Raw genomic sequence first — 27,888 nt, forward strand, 5'->3', positions numbered from 1 at the left:
TCTATAAATACTTAAATGCATAGTTGTCGTCTTTTGCAGCAGTCTATTTTACCAAAGATGATGTTTTATTGTAATATGACAATTATTTTATATATTACTGCATTTCTTTTCCATATACAAGTATTTTGAATTAATTTGTTCCCGCTCAATAATGTATCACATTGTTCAACGCTGATTCCGAGCAGTGGTTCGGTTCCCGTTGGAGCTAGTAGCTCGATAGGCCTTTTGAATGAACAACATGAGGTGTGTTTACATATTGTTATTTTTCTAAAAAACTGGCTGATCGATTTGTTTAGAATTAATGCGTAAAGCTTCCTTAAGCATGTATCTTCAAGTTGGTATACCGTGCATTGAGGGTCATTATCCCTGGGAAAAGATATTAAGGTTTAAGTGCAAAGGTGATATTTTACGGTCATTTTGTATGGGGCTAGCAACGAGGTTGCTGCACTGTAGTACAAATATCTTAAAAACGTGCTGATCGATTCTTATAATTTTTTCAAGATTGGTATAAATTCAAATTCAAAAATAAATGAATGTAGATAGTAAATAATTAAATTTTTTGCATTTTGGCATTTCAATTTATTTGGTTTCGTGCTTAAAAACAAATAAATGCATTTGAAAGTGACCGATACTTTTCCGATAACAAGTACCAAAATTCGACGCTAAGTCACCGCCGCTAATTTGACGCACATCCTTAAAAACAACCAGCTACACGGCTGAAGATCTTAGTTCTTCAAATATTTTGTAAAATGTTTAAACAATCTTTTAAGCATTATAAAAAAAAAGGTCAATTGCCTGACCTTCAAGATGTAATTGACTTCGACATTTATGAAGCAAACAATTCCGCTTACAGTTGGTGTAATGTAAGTAGATAAATGAATTGTGTATCATGTCCACATGTATATATGTATGTAGGAATGTACATAAATTGTATTCATTGGTCGGTACATATGTACATGAATATGTATGTATACAGTTTGTCAAGTAACTGTTTGCAATATGAAAAACATCACACATTTCATTTTTAATCTTAGACTGCCCACTTTTCCTAATTTTTCTTAATTTTATTTTTGCATCTTATTATTCTAAGAATTCTTCATATGAGGCACAAAAATTCGAAAATTCAAAAACCAAGAGTAAAATACACATGCAAAACAAAAATTCGGCAAATATTGCTCTGTCAATTATCCAACTATTATTGTATATATGTATGTATGACTAGGAAACTATTGCAATTAGTAGTACCAACATTTGGTATTTTGGCCATAAACGTCCATTAAAGCCCGCAGACGACGAGACATTGACTGAATAAGGTTATCCAGGTCATACATTTCGGGAATATGTATCTATTCTCCTTGAATGGCCTTGATCAAAGTATTTTTGTTAGTTGCGCTCCGTTTCCCCACTCGCTTCTTTAAGAATGCCCACAAATTTCCAAGAGGGTTTATGTATGGACTCTGGGCGTGGGTGTTAGTAACTTTGTCAAATTGTACGCAGAAACGATATGTGTTTGAGGTTGTACCACTGTTTATTGGGGTTTTGGGGAACCTACAAAACCAAACTTTATTGGGCTCCTTGACAATTCATTCTTAAGAAAATGCGCATCATTGAACTATCGCATCTAGTGAGTCTCCGTTGGTCTGCTTTTCTGCTGCTATTCCAAACTCTTTTTCTTTTTCAGCGCAGTTTATAATATTGTAAAATTCCTTAGCAAATTTCCCCTAGTGGTAGTGGTACTTTTTGTTTTGAATTTTATTTTGTGCCTTGTATTTATGAAAAATACTAAGAATAATAATTTTGCAAAAAAAAGTTAAGGGAAAATAGTTTAAGTCGGTAAAGTAAAAATGAATTTGTGTGATGTTTTTTATTTGGCAACGAATTACAAGACAAACTGTATTTTGACTAACAACACACATTTTGATCAATGACAATATAAACAATAAGATGAGTAACGTCATAAAACAATGTGATATTCTGCAGCATGATTTTACACCCTGAACCCATTAAAAATGGGTATAAGGGTATATTGTATTAGTGCAAAATCCAAATGTATGTTACAGGCAGAAGGAAGCATCTCCGACCCCATAAAGTATATATTCTTGATCAGCACCAATAGCCGAGTCGATCTAGCCATGTCCGCCCGTCCGTCCGTATGTATGAACGCAAGGATCTCTGAACCTAAAAGAGCTAGACACTTGAAATCTTCGATGTAGGCTCCTAGTGCCAGCGCAGATCAAGTTTAATAACTTACTCCGTTTTCAAGCAATCGATAAAAATGGATATCGATATCCTGTTTTTAGGGCAATTTTGTTAAATAATAAGAGCTAGACTCACCAAACTTGACATATAGCTTCTAAAATAGAAGATATATATGCATTTGATGTTGGAAGTAGGGAGTTCAGGATATCCCCTAGTCGGAAGCTCCCGACTAGAACCTCTTGTTTATATTGCTGATGTGCAATTCTTCTAATGATTCCAGAAGAAGAATCTTAATACTTTTGTTTTCTATTGGGGTTATTTGTATTGTGGGATTTCCTGGGGTCATGACTGTGACCGCTAAGTTGCTGAACTCTTGTTTGTTGATGAATAAGGCTTCGTTCCAGAAGTTAATCATGTAGGTGCCTCGCACGCATTTCTCCTCTTATTGCCATCTAATAGTGCCGTTGAAGTCGTTCACTAGTATAAGTCCATCGTCGATTTCCACGATCTCTGGGATATGATCTGCATTGCCAAAGCTGCAAAGCGCTTGCTCTCCACTAACTAACTTAGGTATACAATTATCAGTGTTCTAGTTTACAATTTTTGATTTGTTAAAAACTTTAATGTTATGGTATCTTTTACAATTGTTAATTATGCCATTGATTGTTTTATTACAATGAAACAGTTCGTTAAATTCTAAATTATTATATTGCTGTTTTTTAATAGTGGCCTTATTATAGCATTTTTAAATTCTATTTCTTCTAAATTTGAAATTTTTACAATAAAAAACAGAAAACAAAACAAAAACATCTGCAAATTCTATCTCATCACATAAATAATAAAAGCTAGAGTCACCAAACTTGACATATAGCTTCTAAAATAGAATATATATGCATTTGATGTTGGATGAAGAGGGTTCAGGGTTTCCCCAAGTCGGCAGCTCCCGACTAGAACCTCTTGTTTATATTGATTTTATGTATTATTTGTATTAGTTTTTGCTAGTACGGTTGTGTTTCTAGTTTCTTTAACTATTTCCTTTTTGTATCTGGGTGACAGTTTGGTATCTAATCTGGTGTTGACTTTGACGAATATTGCTTGACCTGCCGTATAAGTTCGTATGTCGTTACGTTTTTTGTTATGATTCTGCATGTCAGTCGATTGTTTCTGTTCGAGTCTGTCAATGTTCTTCCTAGCTTTTTCGTATTGGTCAGGGTCTGTTGTCACGTTTCTGCCGAAGAATATGTTTAATGGTCACTTGTTAGTTGTCGAGTGTATTGTGCAGTTGTAGTCGTTTATTGATTTGTTAAGTAGTTCTTCGAATGTTCCGTATTCCTGTTTTCTTTTCTTGCATCTCATAATATCCGATTGTGTTCAATAAAATCATTCTACCTGACCATTTACTGCGCTTTCGTAGGGTGGTTTTTTAAAAACTTCTATATTTAATTGATCCTGCATCATAAAAGTGATTGAGGCTGAATTCATTTTTCGTTATCTATTACAACTGCTTTAGGTACGCCAAAATAAAAAAGGATTTCATAAAGTGTTTTTTTAATGTCTTCTATTGCCCCTGAGCTAATTTCGAAAATTTTTCTAATGCCGTTAGTACTACATTTTTTCTGTCATATATATGCCGATATGGACTGTATGTCCTGGGTATTCGGGAATTATGCCTAACGTATTTTTATACCCTGAACCCATTGAAAATGGGTAAAAAGCGTATATTGTATTTGTGCGAAATGCAAATGTATGTAACAGGATGGAACTCCGACCCCATAAAGTATATATATTCTTGATCAGCATCAATAGCAAAGTCGATCTAGCCATATCCGTCGGTCTGTCCGTCCATCCGACCGGATGTATGAACGCAAGGATCTCAGAACCTATAAGAGCTAGAGATTTTAGATGTAGGTGCTCCTAGTGCCTGCGCAGATCGAGTTTGTTTCTGATAATCGATAACTTACTCCGTTTCCAAGTAATCGAAAAAAATCGATATCAACATCCTGTTTTTTGAGCAAATTGGGTAAATAATAAGAGCTAGAGTCGCCAAACATGATATGTTGCTTCTATAATATAATATATATGTCAAGTACCTTTCACTTTCACCTACACGCTACCACCCTAGAGCTATAAATCAATAATAATAACTCAATTTGTATTGCCAACCAATTGAAGCCACAATTTAAATGCAATTGACGTTTTCAGAATACACAAATATTCTATGGTATAATAAGATATACTGTAGAAAATTTCATACGGGTCGGTTAAGAAAAAAAAATGGGGCAGCAGCTTTAACTATTTCTGTATACATCTACACACACATTCATGCGCGTCTGCTTCGCATTCTAACAGCATGGTAAATTATTATTTTAGTTCCTTTTTTGTATCATAAGTACTTGATTATTGGTATGGCTGCTGAGTAGAGACATAGCAAGTGGTGCGGTCTGTCGCGAGTTCGAACTCTACCGAGGAAAGTATTTTTTTTTTTGCTGGTGTGGCTGTTGAGTAGAATCGACAGCATGTTGTTGGAATAAGAAGGTTCAGGGTATTCCCTAGTCGTGAGCTCCCGACTAGAACCTCTTACGTGTTCTTTACAAACCTGACACTGTTTTACTAATTTTTTTATTCGTTGCTTAATTTTTGGGAATTAGAATCTTTCTTATTTGCGTAAGGTCGTGTTGAGAAATTTGGTCAAGTAATCGTAGGGCTGTGAAATGTTGGGAATGGGATATGGAATTCGTAATTTGTTTCGATGGCTCTACTGAGAAATATCTGGTTTTTGAATACGTTAATTGGAGCTTCTATGCTCGGAATTAAGTTGTGGCTTGAACTGTCTGCACTGTGCTGGGTGGAGGCTACTGATCCAATATTATTGATCACAGGGATACGTGATAGCGCGTCGGCTACAATATTATCCCTACCTGGCTTATAGAGGAGTTCGTAGTCGAACTCTTCTAGGTAAGCTTTCCACCTCTTTATCCTAGCGTTGCCCATCCAACTGCTAAAAGAGTGGGTCAAGAGTTGATGGTCGGTGTATATTTTTACACTTGCTTTGCCGTAGAAGTAATTCTTGAAGGCTTTTAGGGTCCAAATTATTGCCAACATTTCCTTTTCGTTGGTGGCGAAGTTCTCCTCTGTTTTAGAGAGAGTTCTAGAGAGAAAAATAATGGGTCGCTTGTTCTGGGATAGGACAGCCCCTGTTGTCAGATGAAATTCTTTGCTAAAGTCCGGGTAATGAAGTATTATCTCATTCGAAACTAGGGAGTTTTTTATTTTATTGACTGCTTCGATCGCTTCTTCGTTGAGACTAATGAGATTTTTAGCTGATTGGTTTTTGGACACACGTCCATCTTCCCCTCTTAAAAGAGAGGTAAGGGGCTTTGCCAACTTAGCGAAGTGTTTCATAAACCTCCTCTTAAATCATTGAGTGTTTTTGGAAGTGGGTACTTCCTTATTGTCTCAATTTTGTTTGGATTATTTTTATCCCCTTGTCTGAGCTGACAAATCTCAGGAATTCTACACAGCTTTTAAACTCGCATTTGTCCAACTGACATTTCATGTTGTAGAGTTCTGAATATGGCGGCAAGGTGCTGCGCATGCGTTTCATCATCTTTGCTAAAGATAATGATATCGTCAATATAAATGAAGCATATTTTTCCAATATGCTTACGAAGGATATCGTCAAGAACTCTCTGGAAAATTGAGGGTGCATTCTTGAGACCGAATGGGAGTCGTGCAAACTCGTATTTTCCGTTGTTAAAGAAGGCAGTTTTTTCTATGTCTGACTTTTTAAGGGGTATTTAATTTCGGGTATTTGTCTGCGGTAGTTTCTTTATTCAGTTTCCTGTAGTCTATAACCATCCGATATTTCTTTTGCCCGGGGGCATCTAATTTTTTCGGAACAATCCACACAGGTGAATTGTATGGCGATCGGGATTGGTTGTGTCTCGTCTTTTAAAGACATTGGAAATTGGTAAAATTTTGAATATATGGGGCAGTCGGTTTTTGTTTAAATTTCTGCTCTGACATTGGTTGTGTATATCAGTTTTTCGTCTGGATTGGCGAATAGGCGTGGGTGCATTTTAACTAGTTGATTGAGGCTATTTTTTTGTTCGTTTGTCATATGTTCTGTCCGTGGTATTACCAATGACAATATAAACACAAAGATGAGTAACGTCCATACATTTGAATGCGACGCAAAATTTCTGGCCTGGCCTTTCATCTGGCCTTTGAGGCTTCGTACGGCATGCCTGCCGACTGGTAGTTTGTTCTCCAAAGACCAGACGAACGAATGCCGAAGTCGCGGCTTGCTGATGCTGACACGAGCTACGAAGTTAGTCGCCAGCCTGCCTACAGCAAAGCTAGTCGATGCTTTGTCGCTTCGTTTTCGAAGTACATTGAGCGAAAAAGTTTAGAACTTACGATCGACGCAAAGTGCTTGTGCTTTATCCATGAAATGCATGCTTTATTTAAATGATATATTACCATAGATATTAACGATTAATTTTACAGGAACATTTAAGAACTTATATAATTTTTACCCAAGGCGCTTCTTACGCAATAACTTTCTTAAGAAAATAGCACGCATAGATTGATTTCACTTTTCTTTTTGGACAGTGTATGCTCGAGAAAAGTTCTTGTCTCAGCCAATAGCTTGCGTGCACCTTTCGTTGTATTCGTGAATTATACATGCATAAGAACTATAAAGTATGCATGTATGTGTTGTTATTAACTGCTCTGGCTTTAGCTGGCAAGAAATTAATTTTGTTAGTTTTCTAGCGCAGATCATGACCTATCCCAAATTTGTGTTGATATATGAATGCATTTTGTGTACTGAGGTTAGCTCCGCAGAAAATATGTATTTCTAAGTCGATGCATTTATTTACATAATTTCTTTAAATTAAATCAAAATTAAACTAAAAAATACAATTACATTTCAAGTCGACCCGAAGGTCATATTTAGTTATGATCCCATTATAATTATAATGGCCTCCTCGCGGTGTTCCCTGCGTACTTTGTTCTTTATAATTCGAACATCAAAAATAATAAAATAAAATATAAAATAAAAATGAATTAAATGTTTCTTTAAAAACAACAAATTTGCACTTTTATTTCCTTAATTTATTTTGTATTACTTAAAACAAATAATAATTTAATCAATAATTTCAAATATATAAAATTACATAAATGTGTGCATCGACTTAAAAATACATATTTTCTGCGGAGCCAACCTCAGTACACAAAATGCATTCATATATCAACAGAAATTTTGGGTAAGTCGTGATCTGCGCTAAAAAAACTAAGAAAATTGTTTCTTTGCCAGCCAAAGACTTTGCCAGAGCAGTGGATAACAACATATTCAAATATGCTGTTATGTATGTATATTCACACGCATACAAACATAATTGCTTGCACGGCCCTCATAGAGCCGAAGCTGAGAGCACATTCTATTTTTAGCTTTTTCGTTCTCTCGGCTGTGAGAGCGCAATGTGCTACAGATTTCGTTTTCGTTCTCAATTTTAAAAAAATCAAGCTGCATAGTAGCATTTTGTTGTATGGCGTTACTCATCTTAGTGTTTATATTGTCTTTGGTATTAGCGTGTTGACCGCCTCTATTTTATCTGCTTAATGGGTATGCTAATATCGTTCTTGATTATTTGTAGATTCTTGCTGCTTTGTATCACAGCATCTAGTTCCATTAGACTATCGTTACCTAATATGGCGTCGAACGATTTTAAGTTGGGTAAGAATTTTATTTTTATATCGGTTCTATTGAAAAGATAAGCGAACTTGTGGTGTGTAATTTTAATGCTTCCGCCGACTGTGACGGCTTCGAAGGGTTTTTCATTTGTGATAAGTTCGCACACGAATTTGGGTTGGACGTAATTTCGATTTGATCCTGTATCTATTAATATTTTGAGTAACTTTCCGCTCCCCATCTTACATTCTATATAAGGGAGAGAGGAGATCTTTATCCTTAAAATTTAATGTCTGAGTGTTCGTATTGGGTATTTTGTCCGTCATCTGCTTCTTTCGTTTAATGGCTGCTCGTATTCAGTCTGCTGTTTGTAATTTAGCATTGATTGTACGTATTCCTCCATGGTCACAGAGTTGTCAGTGTTTTCTGTCTGTCTGTTCTCCTGTTTGTATGTTGAAATTTCTTTGTTTTTTGTCCGTGGCGTTTGTTGGTGGTGGAGGTCTTTTCTCTACCTCAAAATTTGGTCTGTACATGTAATTTATCATCCTCGTGAATATGCTTTGGTCACCGTCCGTTGGTACAGGACGTGGTTGGGGTTTTGGTGCAGAAGGTCTATTGAGTACGCATACCTGTTGTGGTTGTGTCTGGTAGGTTCTTTGGTTGGGGTACTGTGGAATCGGGCCATTATTGTTGTAAGTCGGTGGTCCATGGCTTGTATTAGTTGGCCAAGGTAAATGGATCGGGAGTTAGGGCCTGTAACTGGGTGGTGGCCTAAAAGTTTGGGCGAAAGAAGTCTGAGCTGTTCGGGGTGGCAGTGTAGGTGGTGGTATATTTCTATTTGGGTTTCTGGCATGTGTCTGTTGATTTCTATTCAAAGCCATGTTAGTGCGATAGCTTTGATTCTCAAGTTTAAAACAATAGTGAAGGGGTGAAGGTAGATCTGCTAGCTCCTTTCTTCCAAGAATCCGTAGTAAATCTCCTTTCAAACCTTTAATAAAGGTATCTAATGCTTTATCTCGGTATATTTTTGTCATAAGGGTTTCGGATTCCCTATTTAATTTCATGCAGCCTACTTTATTTAGTATCAGCGACAAGTGGTTGTAAACGACCTGGTAGAATTCTTCTACTGTTTGGTTGTTACCTTGCACTAACATTGTCATCTGATATTCTAATGTTCCCAGATCTCTTTTGTCTGCATATTGCAGCGTGAGACACATTTGGAGATAGCGCTCCAATTTAGGGGAACATTATGCGATTCGAGGGCCGTGTCAACATTGCCAGTGATTTTGTTTCTCACTGTATGTAATATGCCAAAGTATTATGGTTTAAATTGTCGTTGGCAGTTATTGTTTGGTCGTCTACGTCACTAACTGCTTTACTAATGTCGGCAATTGTTGTGCCAAAATCTGGCTAACCATGGCTGCTATCATCTGCTCTGCGGTATTCGCCATGCCTCTATTTTGTAAATGTGTTATTTTTGTCTGTCGATATGTCGTTGTTGCTGTCTGTTCAAGTTATGTCAACCTGAGGTTGATCTGATACTATTGGGGGCCTGACTAAATTGCTTTCATTAGCTATAATCAAGATATATTTCTTATTGTATATTTTAAGATATTCGCGAAAATTATTTAAATCCGGTGTTAATTTTTGTACTATATATTTTGATTGAATTTTTGGTCGTTTTTGTTTTCTTTTTAAAACCAGTGGCTGGTTTCTTCCTTCTACTTTGGAGGGTCCCTTGGGAGTCGCCAAGTTGGAATAAATGTATACTACATTCGTAGTCTTTATATTTGTTTATCGTTTTACACTTCTTTATCTTGCTTATTGATCTACAATATTTTGCATTTCTTTTTCTTATAATTATATTTGACTTTTGTGTTAGGTGTTTGTTCGTTTGTATGTTTTTCACTTAATTTCTAACTTACAGTACTATTCCTGATGTGGCAACGTCCCCTGCCGGTCCGGATTTGGGTATCTACTGGGGATCCTGCGACCAGTCTTCGTTGAGAGTATCCTGCGGGTGCGCCTTACGAGATGCGTTGACCACCGATGGGCAAAATTAAACAATTAAGTTGCAATTGCCTTTGGAGAATTTCACCAATCGTTGAATTTAATTGACGAGAGTTGCACTGGTTTTATTTTCGCGTAAAACCGGCTAACGACCCGGTCCCTGCTCGGGCGCCAGTTAATTCCAAAGTATATTAAACAATGATAAAAATATAATTTTTATGTAAGCAATACTTTCTTTATTTGATGTTAATTTGCAACTAAATAAACTTAAATCAATTCTAGCCCTAGTAACCTGTTGCTTAGCGGCAGGGGCGTTGGCAGCGGCTTCGCTGCTGATATTGTGGGCACGTTGGGCAATTCTTCTTCCGCTAAGCCACAAGATACTAGGGCTAGAATTGATTTAAGTTTATTTAGTTGCAAATTAATATCAAATAAAGGAAGTCTTGCTTCCATAAAAATTATATTGTTTTCATCATTTAATATATATTGCAATTAACTTATACAAAGTGCGAAAATGAATACACTGCACCATCGATAATTGCTTTGATCCCAAATCTGAATACAGTTCCGCTGCGTAAACTGCGCATGTATTTCTGTATAGAAAGGAGCTGGAATGTTTGTAACAGACGCTTGGTGCGTATCACCACTAACTATAGAACATATATATAGGACAGCTAATACAAACGCATGTGGCCATGCATTTTTGATTTCTCGTCCATTGGCGACTTCGTTTTGTTCGGGTTCGCTCAAAACATAAAATAGAGTAGCGCACCTCACGCCCATGATCTGCGCCCATGATCAGCTCATTCACAACATTTGTGTGTGCGTGTCTGTGTGACTCCGTCAAAACCCACGAACCAAACTCATTCCCCCCACTCACGCACCACTCTTCTCACAGGGTTGGATGGGTTGCCTATTTTAGGCAGTCTCCATTCTACGTAGCTTCTTTTCGCATCTTCTCAGATCCCTGTGGATCCCTAATTCTTTACGTTGCCCTGGATTTCTCCAGTTGTCGTCTCCTTTCAACATGAACCGCAACAGTCCATCAGGTGTGGGAATAAAACCGTTGGGTAGTATACGTCTGCATTATGGCTGCTTTCTGGCTAATATATTCAACGTGAGGTCGAAATCTAATCCTGTTGTCTAATATGACCCCCAGATATTTGATGGAAGCCTTTGACTCGATACTAATGCAGCTTGTTATAAGCCTGCTAGCCCGACGCATCCAGCTGACCATGTTCCTTATGGCTGCATTCGCTACTGCTTCTACTTCATTTATCCCTTTGCTCACCACTACAAGAACCAGATTATCTGTAAATGATTCTGCATCCCTGGGGCTTTCTTACATATATATGCTGTGTAAATATGCGTGTTTCACCGGCCTAAAAAGAATTCATACTCTAACCAACAAATAGCAATTTTGCACATGGACGGGCTAAACGCTTCAATAGTTTCACAAAACTGCTCACTCGAATGAGAAGACATACTCTCAGTACTCTCATTAATTTCATATAACCGAAATAAATGTTTGTATGGGTGTGCGTGTGCACAAGAAGCAGGGTACATATGTGATCTTGTTCAGGATTTTTTCAAAATATTGACGATTAGTTACCCGTGCAGAAATTCGAGTTGGAAGTATTTTTTATTTTAAGTAAAATTAATCCCTAATTTAGGTAATTTAAGTTTTTGTTAAATAAAAATAAATCGGATTGTTCTCATAATGCCTGGCTGGACGAAAAAATGTCTGGTTCGCGACAAAGGCATTATGTTCTTGCACGCACATCCGCTCAACACAAACATACATATGTATGTTTGTAGAATTCGGAGATTTTTGAGTGCAGGGATAATGAGATGCACACAAGTGCTCAAATCAATGAGTGAGAGCCAGGCGCACTCTGCACATGCATATATACTTATGTATGTATTTGGGCTGTAAGGATTTAAAACTAGCATATATTAAGAGAAAGCATCACCCGCAACGACGTTGTGCGCTGAGCGAGACGCAACCTCATTCTGACCGTTCGGCTCTGACCGTTCGGCTCTCGAGGTTCAGCTGTCACTCTCAGCAGTCTTACTTTCTTCGGGCACAACAAATAATCACAAGCACTCATGGGGTTCACTTGTATCAACTTTTTATGTTTCTATTATTTTGATATTTGTTTTGTCTGAACTAGGGACCTTTAACAGTTTTAAAAGCTATAAGTAAAATCGCGATAAATAAATACGCAAGAAAATTGTTTCATCTTAAAGTTAAAGTCAAAGAATTCCCAGATATTTTTGACAAACCTGATAGCTAAAAAGAAGCCATTACTGTATGTAGTAAATATTCAGTGGCGGTTTAATTTTTCTATTGCCAGTGTCAACAAGTCCGCGGAGTACTGGGATAACGTTATTTTTTGCGACGAGAAAAAAATAGTGGTATACTACCATGACGGACCAAGCAGAGATTGGAGAATGAAAAATACCCACAGTAAAGTTTGGCATGCGTTCTGTAATGGTGTGGGGCTGCATAACGTCGAAAGGTGTTGGTGAGCTGCGCATTTTCAAGGATGTGGTGACGAAAGAGTTATGCTTGGACTGAATTGTCAAGCAGTGCAATCAATTTTGGTTTCCCCACAAAACCCCAATAAGCAGAGGTACAAGCTTTATCAGGAACGACCCCAAACTGAAATCGTTTCTGTGCAGCACTTGGCTGCTTTACACTTGCAGCAAACTCATTGATACCCCCGCCCAGAAGCCAGACTTAAACCCTATTGAAAATTTGTTGTCTTTCTTAAAGAAGCGCGTGGGATGTTTTTCATTTTGGAACAATTACTTAACAAAACTGTATGTGACTCGGTCAATGTCTGCCAGAATTTGTAGGTTTATATGGAACCGTATGATGAAGCCAGGCAACTACTGCCGCCTACAAAAGGCTGAACCATTTAATGGCAGCTATCGCCATTACCAGGCAATGATAATTATAAGAAGCTAGATCAGAGTCCCAACATACGCGGGACATGCTTCCTTTTGTACAGATTTGAGATTAGACTTTACGTATTGCGAAAAGCAGTCAATTCACGTTATCGAGCTTAAAACCGGTACGCTAAGGCACGGACATCTCATTTTTTCTCTCAATATTATAACGAAGTCGAGCAAACTAGCCCAGTTGACCAAGTCAACATGTTATAGGATGTCATTTTTGCTATGGTTATGTGTAAAAAAAAATGTACAGTTAATGCTTTTCGAATTCGCGTCTCAGTTCCTAAAAAAAACCTCACCGATGTCCACTTCGCTGCACATCCAGCCAATTTGCCTTCAGCACTGAACTTAGCCCAAGAGGTAGAATAAAATCACGCAAGGTCTCTATGCCCGAAAATCAGAAAAATGTTTTTACCCATGTTCTACGCAGCATAATTTTTTTGTTGAATTGTCTCGACATTTGATAAAATGATCGGTCTCGATAAGATATTGAAGGTGGGAACAAACCAAGCAAACAACCTCTAAAAACCAACTCGAATAATTTGGGACTCGTCGAATCATTTATCAGAGATGTGAGCACTTTTATAGCCTCACTGAACACATTTCTCACACATTTCAGAAAAAGTCAAATTTTTGACAAATGACAACGGGCCAACAACATCAGCAGCGACGCCGCTGCCAACGCCGCTGCCGCTAAGCCACAGGTTACTAGGGCTAGAATTGATTTAAGTTTATTTAATTGCAAATTAACATCAAATAAAGGAAGTCTTGCTTCCATAAAAATTATATATTTTTCATTGTTTAATAAACCTTGGAATTAACTTATACAAAGTGCGAAAATTTTCTCGCAGGGTTGGATAGGTTGCCTATTTTAGGCAGTCTCCATTCTACGTAACTTCTTTTCGCATCTTCTTAGATCTCTTTGGATGCCTAATTCTTTACGTTGGCTTAGATATATCCAGTTGTCGTCTCCTTTCAACATGAACTGCGCCAGTCCATCATGTGAGGGAACAAAACCGTTGGGTAGTATACGTCTGCCTTTTGGCTGCTTTCAGGCTAATATAGTCAACGTGAGTTCGAAATCTAAGCCTGTTGTCTAATATGACCCCCAGATATTTGATGGAAGCCCTTGACTCGATATTAATGCAGCTTGTTATAAGCATAGTCTCTGTTGGCCTGCTAGCCCGACGCATCCAGCTGACCATGTTCCTTATGGCTGCATTCGCTGCTGCCTCTACTTCTTTTATCTCTCTGCTCACCACTACTAGAACCAGATCATCTGCAAATGATTCTGCATCCCTGGGGCTTTCGTACATTTATATGTTATGTAAATATGCGTGTCTCACCGGCCTAAAAAGATTTCATACTCTAACCAACAAATAGCAATTTTGCACATGGGCGGATGAGAAGACATACTCTCAGTACTCTCATTAATATCATATCACCTAAATAAATGTTTGTATGGGTGTGCGTGTGCACAAGAAGCAGGGTACATATGTGATCTTGTTCGCGATTTTTCGAAAGCACGTGGGGAAACGAAACTTAAAAATTAATTTGTGGGATATTTTTCATTTTGGAACAATTACTTAACAGAACTGTATGTGACTCGATCAATGTCTGCCAGAATTTGTAGGCTTATATGGAAAATACGAATCATGGCGCCAGGCAACTACCGCCGCCTATAAAAGGCTGAACCATTTAATTGCAGCTATCGCCATTACCAGGCAATGATAATTATAAGAAGCTAGATCAGAGGCCCAACATAGGCGGTACATGCTTCCCTTAGTGCAGATTTGACTTAGACTTTACATACAGCGAAAAGCAGCCAATTCAATTATCGAGCTAAAAACCGGTACGCTAAGGCACGGACATCTCATTTTTCTCTCAATATTTTAACGAAGTCGAGCAAACTAACCCAGTTGACCAAGTCAATATTGCTATGGTTATGTGTAAAAAAAATGTACAGTTAATGCTTTTCGAATTCGCGTCTCAGTTCCTAAAAAAACCTCACCGATGTCCACTTCGCTGCACATCCAGCCAATTCGCCTTCAGCACTGAACTTAGCCCAAGAGGTAGAATAAAATCACGCAAGTTCACTATGCCCGAAACTCAGAAAAATGTTTTTACCCATGTTCTACGCAGCATAATTTTTCTGTTGAATTGTCTCGACATTTGATAAAATGATCGGTCTCGATAAGATATTGAAGGTGGGAACAAACCAAAAACCAACTCGAATAATTTGGGACTCATCAAATCATTTATCAGAGATGTGAGCACTTTTATAGCCTCACTGAACACATTTCTCACACATTTCAGAAAAAGTCAAATTTTTGACAAATGACAACGGGCCAACAACATCAGCAGCGACACCGCTGCCAACGCCGCTGCCGCTAAGCCACAGGTTACTAGGGCTAGAATTGATTTAAGTTTATTTAGTTGCAAATTAACATCAAATAAAGGAAGTCTTGCTTCCATAAAAATTATATTTTTTCGTCGTTTAATAAACCTTGGAATTAACTTATACAAAGTGCGAAAATTAATACACTGCACCACCGATAATTGCTTTGATCCCAAATCTGAATACAGTTCCGCTGCGTAAAATGCGCATGTATTTCTGTATAGAAAGGAGCTGGAATGTTTGTAACGAAGGCTTGGTGCGTATCACCACTAACTATAGAACATATAGATAGGACAACTCGTACAAACGCATGAGGCCATGCATTTTTGATTTCTCGTCCACAGTCGAATTCGTTTTGTTCGGGTTTGCTCAAATCATAAAATAGAGTGGCGCACCTCACGCCCATGATCTGCGCCCATGATCTGCTCATTCACAACATTTGTCTGTGCGTGTCTGTGTGACTCCGTCAAAACCCACGAATCAAACTCAATTCCCCCACTCAGACACCACTTTTCTCGCAGGGTTGGATGGGTTGCCTATTTTAGGCAGTCTCCATTCTACGTAGCTTCTTTTCGCATCTTCTCAGATCCATGTGGATGCCTAATTCTTTACGTTGCCCTGGATTTCTCCAGTTGTCGTCTCCTTTCAACATGAACCGCAACAGACTATCATGTGGGGGAACAGAACCGTTGGGTAGTATACGTCTGCATTTTGGCTGCTTTCTGGCTAATATAGTCAACGTGAGGTCGAAATCTAAGCCTGTTGTCTAATATGACCCCAGATATTTGATGGAAGCCTTTGACTCGATACTAATGCAGCTTGGTATAAGCATAGCCTCTGATGGCCTGCTAGCCCGACGCATCCAGCTGACCATGTTCCTTATGGCTGCATTCGCTGCTGCTTCTACTTCATTTATCTCTCTACTCACCACTACTAGAACCAGATCATCTGGAAATGATTCTGCATCCCTGGGTCTTTCTTACATATATATGATATGTAAATATGCGTGTCTCACCGGCCTAAAAAGATTTCATACTCTAACCAACAAATAGCAATTTTGCACATGGGCGGGTTAAAGGCTTTAATAATTTCACAAAACTGATCACTCGAATGAGAAGACATACTCTCAGTACTCTCATTAATATCATATCACCTAAATAAATGTTTGTATGGGTCTGCGTGTGCACAAGAAGCAGGGTACATATGTGATCTTGTTCGCGATTTTTCGAAAAACTGACGATTTGTTACCCGTGCAGAAAGTCGAGTTGGAATTATTTTTATTTTAATCAAAATTAATTCCTCATTTAGGTCATTTAAGTTTTTGTTAAATAAAAATAAATCGGATTCTTCTCATTATGCCTTACTGGACGAAAAAAAAGAGAAAGAAAAATACTCACAGTTAAGTTTGGCAATCTCTCTGTAATGGTGTGGGGCTGCATAACGTCGAAAGGTGTTGGTGAGCTTCGCATTTTCAATGATGTGGTGACGAAAGAGTTTTGTTTGGACATTCTAAAGACTGAATTGTCAATCAAGTTTGGTTTTCCCACAAAACCCCAATAAACAGAGGTACAAGCCTTATCAGGAACGACCCCAAATTGCAATCGTTTCTGTGCAGGACTTGGCTGCTGTACAATTGCAGCAAACTCATTGATACCCCCGCCCAGAAGCCAGACTTAAACCCTATTGAAAATTTGTGGTCTTTTTTTAAAGAAGCGCGTGGGGAAACGAAACTTAAAAATTGATTTGTGCGATGTTTTTCATTTTGGAACAATTACTTAACAAAACTGTATGTGACTCGATCAATGTCTGCCAGAACTTGTAGGTTTATATGGAAAATACGTATCATGGCGCCAGGCAACTACCGCCGCCTATAAAAGGCTGAACCATTTAATGGCAGCTATCGCCATTACCAGGCAATGATAATTATAAGAAGCTAGAACAGAGGCCCAACATAGGCGGTACATGCTTCCCTTACTGCAGATTTGACTTAGACTTTACATACAGCGAAAAGCAGCCAATTCACATTATCGAGCTAAAAACCGGTACGCTAAGGCACGGACATCTCATTTTTCTCTCAATATTTTAACGAAGTCGAGCAAACTAACCCAGTTGACCAAGTCAATATTGCTATGGTTATGTGTAAAAAAAAATGTACAGTTAATGCTTTTCGAATTCGCGTCTCAGTTCCTAAAAAAACCTCACCGATGTCCACTTCGCTGCACATCCAGCCAATTTGCCTTCAGCACTGAAATTAGCCCAAGAGGTAGAATAAAATCACGCAAGGTCACTATGCCCGAAACTCAGAAAAATGTTTTTACCCATGTTCTACGCAGCATAATTTTTCTGTTGAATTGTCTTGACATTTGATAAAATGATCGGTCTCGATAAGATATTGAAGGTGGGAACAAACCAAGCAAACAACCTCTAAAAACCTACTCGAATAATTTGGGACTCATCAAATCATTTATCAGAGATGTGAGCACTTTTATAGCCTCACTGAACACATTTCTCACACATTTCAGAAAAAGTCAAATTTTTGACAAATCACAACAGGCCAACAACATCAGCAGCGACGCCGCTGCCAACGCCGCTGGCGCTAGGCAACAGGTTACTAGGGCTAGAATTGATTTAAGTTTATTTAGTTGCAAATTAACATCAAATAAAGGAAGTCTTGCTTCCATAAAAATTATATTTTTTCATCGTTTAATAAACCTTGGAATTAACTTATACAAAGTGCGAAAATTAATACACTGCACCACCGATAATTGCTTTGATCCCAAATCTGAATACAGTTCCGCTGCGTAAACTGCGCATGTATTTCTATGTAGAAAGGAGTTGGAATGTCTGTAACGGAGGCTTGGTGCGTATCACCACTAACCATAGACCATATAGATAGGACAACTCGTACAAACGCATGAGGCCGTGCATTTTTGATTTCTCGTCCACAGTCGAATTCGTTTTGTTCGGGTTTGCTCAAATCATAAAATAGAGTGGCGCACCTCACGCCCATGATCTGCTCATTCACAACATTTGTCTGTACGTGTCTGTGTGACTCCGCCAAAACCCAAGAAACAAACTCATTCCCCCCACTCAGACACCACTTTTCTCGCAGGGTGGATGGGTTGCCTATTTTAGGCAGTCTCCATTCTACGTAGCTTCTTTTCGCATCTTCTCAGATCCCTGTGGATGCCTAATTCTTTACGTTGGCTTAGATATCTCCAGTTGTCGTCTCCTTTCAACATGAACCGCACCAGTCCATCATGTGGGGGAACAGAACCGTTGGGTAGTATACGTCTGCATTTTGGCTGCTTTCTGGCTAATATAGTCAACGTGTAAGGTCGAAATCTAAGCCTGTTGTCTAATATGACCCCCAGATATTTGATGGAAGCCTTTGACTCGATACTAATGCAGCTTGGTATAAGCATAGCCTCTGATGGCCTGCTAGCCCGACGCATCCAGCTGACCATGTTCCTTATGGCTGCATTCGCTGCTGCTTCTACTTCATTTATCTCTCTACTCACCACTACTAGAACCAGATCAGAAGCAGGGTACATATGTGATCTTGTTCGCGATTTTTCGAAAAACTGACGATTGGTTACCCGTGCAGAAAGTCGAATTGGATTTATTTTTATTTTAATCAAAATAAATTCCTCATTTAGGTATTTAATGTTTTTGTTATATAAAAATAAGTCGGATTCTTCACATTATGCCTGACTGGACGAAAAAAAAGAGAAAGAAAAATACCCACAGTTAAGTTTGGCAATCTCTCTGTAATGGTGTGGGGCTGCATAACGTCGAAAGGTGTTGGTGAGCTTCGCATTTTCAATGATGTGGTGACGAAAGAGTTTTGCTTGGACATTCTAAAGACTGAATTGTCAATCAAGTTTGGTTTTCCCACAAAACCCCAATAAACAGAGGTACAAGCCTTATCAGGAACGACCCCAAATTGCAATCGTTTCTGTGCAGGACTTGGCTGCTGTACAATTGCAGCAAACTCATTGATACCCCCGTCCAGATGCCAGACTTAAACCCTATTGAAAATTTGTGGTCTTTTTTTAAAGAAACGCGTGGGGAAACGAAACTTAAAAAATAATTTGTGCGATGTTTTTCATTTTGGAACAATTACTTAACAAAACTGTATGTGATTTGATCAATGTCTGCCAGAACTTGTAGGTTTATATGGAAAATACGTATCATGGCGCCAGGCAACTACCGCCGCATATAAAAGGCTGAACCATTTAATGGCTGCTATCGCCATTACCAGGCAATGATAATTATAAGAAGCTAGATCGGAGGCCTAACATAGGCGGTACATGCTTCCCTTAGTGCAGATTTGAGATTAGACTTTACATACAGCGAAAAGCAGCCAATTCACATTATCGAGCTAAAAACCGGTACGCTAAGGTACCGACATCTAATTTTTTTCTCAATATTATAACGAAGTCGAGCAAACTAACCCAGTTGACCAAGTCAATTTTGCTATGGTTATGTGTAAAAAAAAAATGTACAGTTAATGCTTTTCGAATTCGCGTCTCAGTTCCTAAAAAGACCTCACCGATGTCCACTTCGCTCCACATCCAGCCAATTTGCCTTCAGCACTGAACTTAGCCCAAGAGGTAGAATAAAATCACTCACGGTCACTATGCCCGAAACTCAGAAAAATGTTTTTACCCATGTTCTACGCAGCATAATTTTTCTGTTGAATTGTCTTGACATTTGATAAAATGATCGGTCTCGATAAGATATTGAAGGTGGGAACAAACCAAAAACCAACTCGAATAATTTGGGACTCATCAAATCATTTATCAGAGATGTGAGCACTTTTATAGCCTCACTGAACACATTTCTCACACATTTCAGAAAAAGTCAAATTTTTGACAAATGACAACGGGCCAACAACATCAGCAGCGACACCGCTGCCAACGCCGCTGCCGCTAAGCCACAGGTTACTAGGGCTAGAATTGATTTAAGTTTATTTAGTTGCAAATTAACATCAAATAAAGGAAGTCTTGCTTCCATAAAAATTATATTTTTTCATCGTTTAATAAACCTTGGAATTAACTTATCCAAAGTGCGAAAATGAATACACTGCACCATCGATAATTGCTTTGATCCCAAATCTGAATACAGTTCCGCTGCGTAAAATGCGCATGTATTTCTGTATAGAAAGGAGCTGGAATGTTTGTAACGGAGGCTTGGTGCGTATCACCACTAACCATAGAACATATAGATAGGACAACTCGTGCAAACGCATGTGGCCATGCATTTATGATTTCTCGTCCACAGTTGACTTCGTTTTGTTCGGGTTTGCTCAAATCATAAAATAGAGTAGCGCACCTCACGCCCACGATCTGCGCCCATGATCTGCTCATTCACAACATTTGTCTGTGCGTGTCTGTGTGACTCCGTCAAAACCCTAGAACCAAACTCATTCCCCCCACTCAGACACCACTTTTCTCGCAGGGTTGGATTGGTTGTCTATTTTAGGCAGTCTCCATTCTACGTAGCTTCTTTTCGCATCTTCTCAGATCCCTGTGGATGCCTAATTCTTTACGTTGGCTAAGATATCTCCAGTTGTCGTCTCCTTTCAACATGAACCGCACCAGTCCATCATGTGGGGGAACAGAACCGTTGGGTAGTATACGTCTGCATTTTGGCTGCTTTCTGGCTAATATAGTCAACGTGAGGTCGAAATCTAAGCCTGTTGTCTAATATGACCCCCAGATATTTGATGGAAGCCTTTGACTCGATACTAATGCAGCTTGGTATAAGCATAGCCTCTGATGGCCTGCTAGCCCGACGCATCCAGCTGACCATGTTCCTTATGGCTGCATTCGCTGCTGCTTCTACTTCCATTATCTCTTTGCTCACCACTACAAGAACCAGATCATCTGCAAATGATTCTGCATCCCTGGGTCTTTCTTACATATATATGATATGTAAATATGCGTGTCTCACCGGCCTAAAAAGATTTCATACTCTAACCAACAAATAGCAATTTTGCACATGGGCGGGTTAAAGGCTTTAATAATTTCACAAAACTGATCACTCGAATGAGAAGACATACTCTCAGTACTCTCATTAATATCATATCACCTAAATAAATGTTTGTATGGGTCTGCGTGTGCACAAGAAGCAGGGTACATATGTGATCTTGTTCGCGATTTTTCGAAAAACTGACGATTTGTTACCCGTGCAGAAAGTCGAGTTGGAATTATTTTTATTTTAATCAAAATTAATTCCTCATTTAGGTCATTTAAGGTTTTGTTAAATAAAAGTAAATCGGATTCTTCTCATTATGCCTGACTGGACGAAAAAAAAAGAGAAAGAAAAATACCCACAGTTAAGTTTGGCAATCTCTCTGTAATGGTGTGGGGCTGCATAACGTCGAAAGGTGTTGGTGAGCTTCGCATTTTCAATGATGTGGTGACGAAAGAGTTTTGTTTGGACATTCTAAAGACTGAATTGTCAAGCAGTGCAATCAAGTTTGGTTTTCCCACAAAACCCCAATAAACAGAGGTACAAGCCTTATCAGGAACGACCCCAAATTGCAATCGTTTCTGTGCAGGACTTGGCTGCTGTACAATTGCAGCAAACTCATTGATACCCCCGCCCAGAAGCCAGACTCAAACCCTATTGAAAATTTGTGGTCTTTTTTTAAAGAAGCGCGTGGGGAAACGAAACTTAAAAATGAATTTGTGCGATGTTTTTCATTTTGGAACAATTACTTAACAAAACTGTATGTGACTCGATCAATGTCTGCCAGAACTTGTAGGTTTATATGGAAAATACGTATCATGGCGCCAGGCAACTACCGCCGCCTATAAAAGGCTGAACCATTTAATGGCAGCTATCGCCATTACCAGGCAATGATAATTATAAGAAGCTAGATTAGAGGCCCAACATACGCGGTACATGCTTCCCTTAGTGCAGATTTGAGATTAGACTTTACATACAGCGAAAAGCAGCCAATTCACATTATCGAGCTAAAAACCGGTACGCTAAGGTACCGACATCTAATTTTTTTCTCAATATTATAACGAAGTCGAGCAAACTAACCCAGTTGACCAAGTCAACATGGTATAGGATGCCATTTTTACAATGGTTATGTGTAAAAAAAAATGTACAGTTAATGCTTTTCGAATTCGCATTTCAGCACCTAAAAAAAACATCACCGATGTCCACTTCGCTGCACATCCAGCCAATTTGCCTTCTGCAATGAACTTAGCCCAAGAGGTAGAATAAAATCACGCATAGTGACCACTATGCCCGAAACTCAGAAAAATGTTTTCACCCATGTTCTACGCTGCATAATTTTTCTGTTGAATTGTCTCGACATTTGATAAAATGATCGCTCTCGATAAGATATTGATGGTGGGAACAAACCAAGCAAACAACCTCTAAAAACCAACTCGATTAATTTGGGACTCATCAAATCTTTTATCAGAGATGTGAGCACTTTTATAGCTTCACTGAACACATTTCTCTCTCATTTATTAAAAAAAAAAGTTAAATTTTTGACAAATGACAACGGGCCAACAACATCAGCAGCGACGCCGCTGCCGCTAAGCAACAGGTTACTAGGACTGGAATTGATTTAAGTTTATTTAGTTCTAAATTAACATCAAATAAAGGAAGTCTTGCTTCCATAAAAATTATATTTTTTCATCGTTTAATAAACCTTGGAGTTAACTTATACAAAGTGCTAAAATGAATACACTGCACCATTGATAATTGTTTTGATCCCAAATCTGAATACAGTTCCGCTGCGTAAACTGCGCATGTATTTCTGTATAGAAAGGAGCTGGGATGTTTGTAACGGAGGCTTGGTGCGTATCACCACTAACCATAGAACATATACAGTCGACTTCGTTTTGTTCGGGTTTGCTCAAATCATAAAATAGAGTGGCGCACCTCACGCCCATGATCAGCTCATTCACAACATTTGTGTGTGCGTGTCTGTGTGACTCCGTCAAAACCCACAAACCAAACTCATTCCCCCCACTCAGACACCACTTTTCTCGCAGGGTTGGATGGGTTGCCTATTTTAGGCAGTCTCGATTCTACGTAGCTTCTTTTCGCATTGTGAGACGGCTACTGAGTTCCGCCGCCCCGCAGTTTTTTTGGCGAGAAGCCATCGTTCCCGTGGCCAAATCACGGCGAGGAGCCGCTGGTGGTATTAGTTATATAGGAGGCGAGGCGCCGACAATATTATAAGCCATATTACTTATTCATTATCCTGATACTTATATAATAAGTATTAATTATATTATAATCACCAATTATATTAGTGAGTAAAGAGGCAAGGAACCATGAAAGTTAGAAGAGCGAATTTGAATTTAAACGCCTGCCGTCGCTGCAACCGTGCGATGCTGATCGGTTGCTCAACACCGCACTCGAGAGCGCAACTCCAATTCGGCGGCGAAGAGCGAAAGCTCGCGGCGAAGTTGAGCGGTCGAGGCATGCGTATGGCTTGCCGGCGATCGCGCCGACACTTGGGAACGAACGCTAAGGGTGAGTAGACGTGCATTGTGAGACGAGGAAGGTCATAGTGTACAGCGGAGCGCTAGGGCTCCAGAAAACAGTGCAGCAGGGCTTAGCTCGTGAGGTTCTATAAAGTAGCAATAAGCGAGGAATGAATAAAGTGCATATGTTACAATTATCGAGAAGAAACCGGACATTTCTTTGTTTTCTGGTAACCTGGCTTACCTTAACATCGGAATTAACCGGTGTTCGACCTAACCTCGATCAGGAGCATGTGGTATGGGATTGTGGCCCCGGGGTGGGCATTACCGGCCCGATAGAGTAGGGGTACGAGGCCACGGCCCGATAGAGTTGGCGCGAGGCTTCGGCCGGATAGAGTAGTGGTACGAGGCCACGGCCCGATAAAGAGTTTGGGTAGTGGAGTTCGAGCGAGGCCACGGCCCGCTAGAGTCGTTGGCGCGGTGCCGCGGCCCGGTAGAGTGGTTGGCGCGGGGTCACGGCCCGCTAGAGTAGTTGGTGCGAGGCCGCGGCCCGCTAGTGTAGTTGGTACGAGGCCACGGCCCGGTAGTGTAGGCGTGCGGAAATAGAGCTAGCCTAGGTCTGGTCAGGATACTCACCCCCTTTCCCTTTAAACCCTCTCTCCCAGCGAAAGTATAAATATCTTGTAACTCGCTAGACCTGGTAAGACTGAGAGTTATGCCCCGGCCAGTAGCATCCTTACAAGTGGCGCCCAAGCAGGGACCAGAGGCGTTTAGGGGTGTGGCATGTCAGCGGATTAAATCCCGCAAACATGCCCAAAAAGGTATTTTCAAAAAAAAAAGGTTTTATTTTAAAAAGGGGTATTTTTAGTCGGGTAAACCCTAGTGGGAAAGTACCCTAGCAGAGAACAAGTTAATGAGGATATGGCATATGTGTGAAATATAAAACTAGGGGATTAAGTAGTCCAGTATACCCCAGCAAACATTGTTATACCCTGTGTTAGGCAAAGGCAGAAAAATGAACACGTGCAGAATTTTAGTGTCGAAAATGCTTGCAAAAATCTAGCACGCAAAGCAAGGAGACGAAAAGACGTCGATATCACGCTCGCGCACGGGTGCACAAACGCGCGGCGCAGTCGACGACGGCGTCGAAGGGCCGTTAAGGCGTCGTGGCAGCGGCTGTACAGTGGGGCGAATTCAACTCACGCGCAGTGAAAGTTGAATTCGTCAGTACAGTTGTCGGGGGCAGTGAGGATGGTCGCATTTTAAGATTGAATGTGAATGAAAAAGTGAAAAGGACAATTTAATTGAGTTTTTTATAAACAAAAGAAAAGAAAATTTTTTTTTGAATTTTTTTTGTATATTTGTTTGGTGGAAGATAAAGAGGCAAAATAAAGAGAAAACTAAACGGAACAAAAGTGGCTGAGTAAGTTTGGTAAAAGTGACTAAAGACACCAACTGATCAAAGAAAGAAGAGAAATAAAAGGGACCGTCGGAACCCCTAAAACAGGAAGAGAGGGAAACAGCGACGTCGGCAACCAAGAAGGTATATAATAAAGGATGGAGGCAGGTGAGTGCCAAAACCCGGGGGTAGGCGTCCCTTGGATTCACCAGCGACGCAAAGAGGAGTTAGTGGCGATCGCCTAGGAGTTTGGGCTGGAAAAAGACGGGCGGGTGGAGGAGCTACGTAAGTGGCTGTCCACCTATGTGCAGGATGGCGGTCATTCGACTGAGATTTGGGCTCGGCTTGCCAAGCTGCCGTGAACGGATATGATCCGCGACGCGCGTGTCGTAGGTGCGCACAGGAGGGGCACTTCGCCAGGCAATGTCCCAACGCCCCCGTCTTATTTTGTTGGGTATGTGAAAGCAGGGGCCGGATAAGTCGGGAGTGTTGCCACCGCGCGGAGGCGGGAAAGGGGCAACGGCGTCGTCCGGACCAGGATCGGGTCGGCGCCGATACACACGGAACGCAGTAGTAGGACACCCGCTGAAGGTGGACGGTGGCCGGATCGTCGCTGCGGTAGAGATCGGCGGACGAACGATGCCTGCCACGATCGATACTGGAGCCACTCGAAGCTTCATGAGTGAAGACTGCGTACGCAAGTGGACGATTCGGGGAAGAGCGGAGGAAATACTACCATAGTGGTGGAGAAAGCCTTGAGAGTACACGTCAGCTTAGGGGAAAAAACGATCAGCATGGCGATGCTCATCATGGCCTCATAGCCTCCCAGGTCATGAAAAGGGAGCACCTGCGCGGCTACACAGGGAGCCGGAGGAAGGCCTCCCAGGTCATGAAAAGGGAGCACCTGCTCGGCTACAGAGGGAGCCGGGGGAAAAAGCCTCCCAGGTCATGAAAAGGGAGCACCTGCTCGGCTACAGAGGGAGCCGGAGGAAGGCCTCCCAGGTCATGAAAAGGGAGCACCTGCTCCGCTACAGAGCGAGCCGGAGGAAGGACCCCCCGGTTATGAAAAGGGAGCACCTGCTTGGCTACAGAGGGAGTCGGAGGAAGGCCTCCCAAGTAATCGAAAGGGAGCACCGGCTCGGCGACAGAGGGAGTCGGAGGAAGGCCTCCCAGGTAATGGAAGGGGAGCACCTGCTCGGCACCCGATGGAAAAGGTAAGGAAAAGGCAAATCAAGTCCGGCTCAAATCGAGAGCCTGAAGAACCCAGAAGGCGGCGCGTAGAGCTGCAAAGGCAGACTTATGTTGGCTACAGAAGCGGCACGTGACGGCCCCATACAGGGTCGTCAAATTCATGTCCCCCAATATTGTACGGCTGGTGAAATCAGGCGACCATAAGAAGAGCGTGGCCAACATTTCACAGTTGAAACCATTCTACCAAAAGGCGACGGGCGACGAAGAAGACGAAGATCCAGGGCACGTAAATGCCCACGAGTAGGCGAAGGATGAGAGCGACACCCATCGCCCAACGAAACCATTATAATAAAGTTTAGATAAGATTAACACTAATAACATAATTGAGAATAGGCCTAGTAAAATGTGAGCCGCACTGAGATAGGGCATTAACAAATAAGTAATGAGTAAGTTAACCAAGAAGCTGAATTTACAGATAGAACTGATCGCAAGAGAGGCGCGAATGCGTCGGTTGCTCAACACCGCACTCGAGAGCGCAACTGCAATTCGGCGACGAAGAGCGAAAGCTCCGAGGCGAAGTTAAGAAAGCTTGCGGCGAGGTTGACCGGCCGAGGCAAGCGCATGGCTTGCCGGCGATCGCGCCGACACTTGGGAACGAACGCTTAGGGTGAGTAGACGTGCATTGTGAGATGAGGAAGGTCATAGAGTGTACAGCGGAGCGCTAGGGTTCCAGAAAACAGAGCGTCAGGGTTTAGCTCGTGAGGTTCTATAAAGTAGCAATAAGCGAGGAGTAAATAAAGTGCATATGTTATAATTATCGAGAAGAAACCGGACAATTCTTTGTTTTCTGGTAACCTGGCTTACCTTAACATCGGAATTAACCGGTGTTCGACCTAACCTCGATCAGGAGCATGTGGTATGGGATTGTGGCCCCGGGGTGGGCATTACCGGCCCGATAGAGGAGTGGTACGAGGCCACGGCCCGATAGAGAGTATGGGTAGTGGAGTTGGCGTGAGGCCACGGCCCGCTGGAGTAGTTGGCGCGGGGTCACGGCCCGCTAGAGTAGTTGGTACGAGGCCACGGCCCACTAGTGTAGTTGGTACGAGGCCACGGCCCGGTAGTGTAGGCGTGCGGAAATAGAGCTAGCCTTGGTCTGGTCAGGATACTCACCCCCTTCCCCCTTAAGCCCTCACTCCCAGCGATATTATAAATATCTTGTAACTCGCTAGGCCTGGTAAGACTGAGAGTTATACCCTGGCCAGTAGCATCTCTACAGCATCTTCTCAGATCCCTGTGGATGCCTAATTCTTTACGTTGGCTTTGATTTCTCCAGTTACCGTCTCCTCTCAGCATGAACCGCACCAGTCCATCATGTGAGGGAACAGAACCGTTGGGTAGTATACGTCTGCATTCGTGCTGCTTTATGGCTAATATAGTCAACGTAAGGTCGAAATCCAAGCCTGTTGTCTAATATGACCCCCAGATATTTGATGGAAGCCTTTGAGTCGATACTAATGCAGCTTGTTATAAGCATAGCCTCTGATGACTTGCTAGCCCGACGCATCCAGCT

The 27,888-nt window shown here is 40.8% G+C and overlaps 1 protein-coding gene across 9 annotated transcripts in view; it reads left to right on the top strand.

Annotated features, from left to right (window-relative positions):
* Window positions 1-226: 226 nt before the first annotated feature.
* Window positions 227-27,888, top strand: part of AlkB (alpha-ketoglutarate-dependent dioxygenase AlkB) — a 54,640-nt gene continuing 26,978 nt past the window's right edge. Inside the window, exons 1-3 of one of the 9 annotated variants that reach the window (XM_032433187.2) lie at window positions 571-863; window positions 7,860-7,939; window positions 9,822-10,365. In XM_032433187.2, coding sequence (XP_032289078.1) covers window positions 829-863; window positions 7,860-7,939; window positions 9,822-9,901 — 195 coding nt within the window. In that variant the 5' untranslated portion in view covers window positions 571-828 and the 3' untranslated portion in view covers window positions 9,902-10,365. Of the gene's footprint in view, window positions 864-7,859; window positions 7,940-9,821; window positions 10,366-13,484; window positions 15,176-22,419; window positions 26,986-27,888 lie in introns of those variants that run through there. The other 8 variants (XM_032433186.2, XR_004302812.2, XR_004302814.2 and 5 more) reach the window with 8 other exon arrangements.

Source organism: Drosophila virilis, unplaced genomic scaffold (assembly GCF_030788295.1).
Source record: "Drosophila virilis strain 15010-1051.87 unplaced genomic scaffold, Dvir_AGI_RSII-ME tig00001479, whole genome shotgun sequence".
Taxonomy (NCBI): domain Eukaryota; kingdom Metazoa; phylum Arthropoda; class Insecta; order Diptera; family Drosophilidae; genus Drosophila; species Drosophila virilis.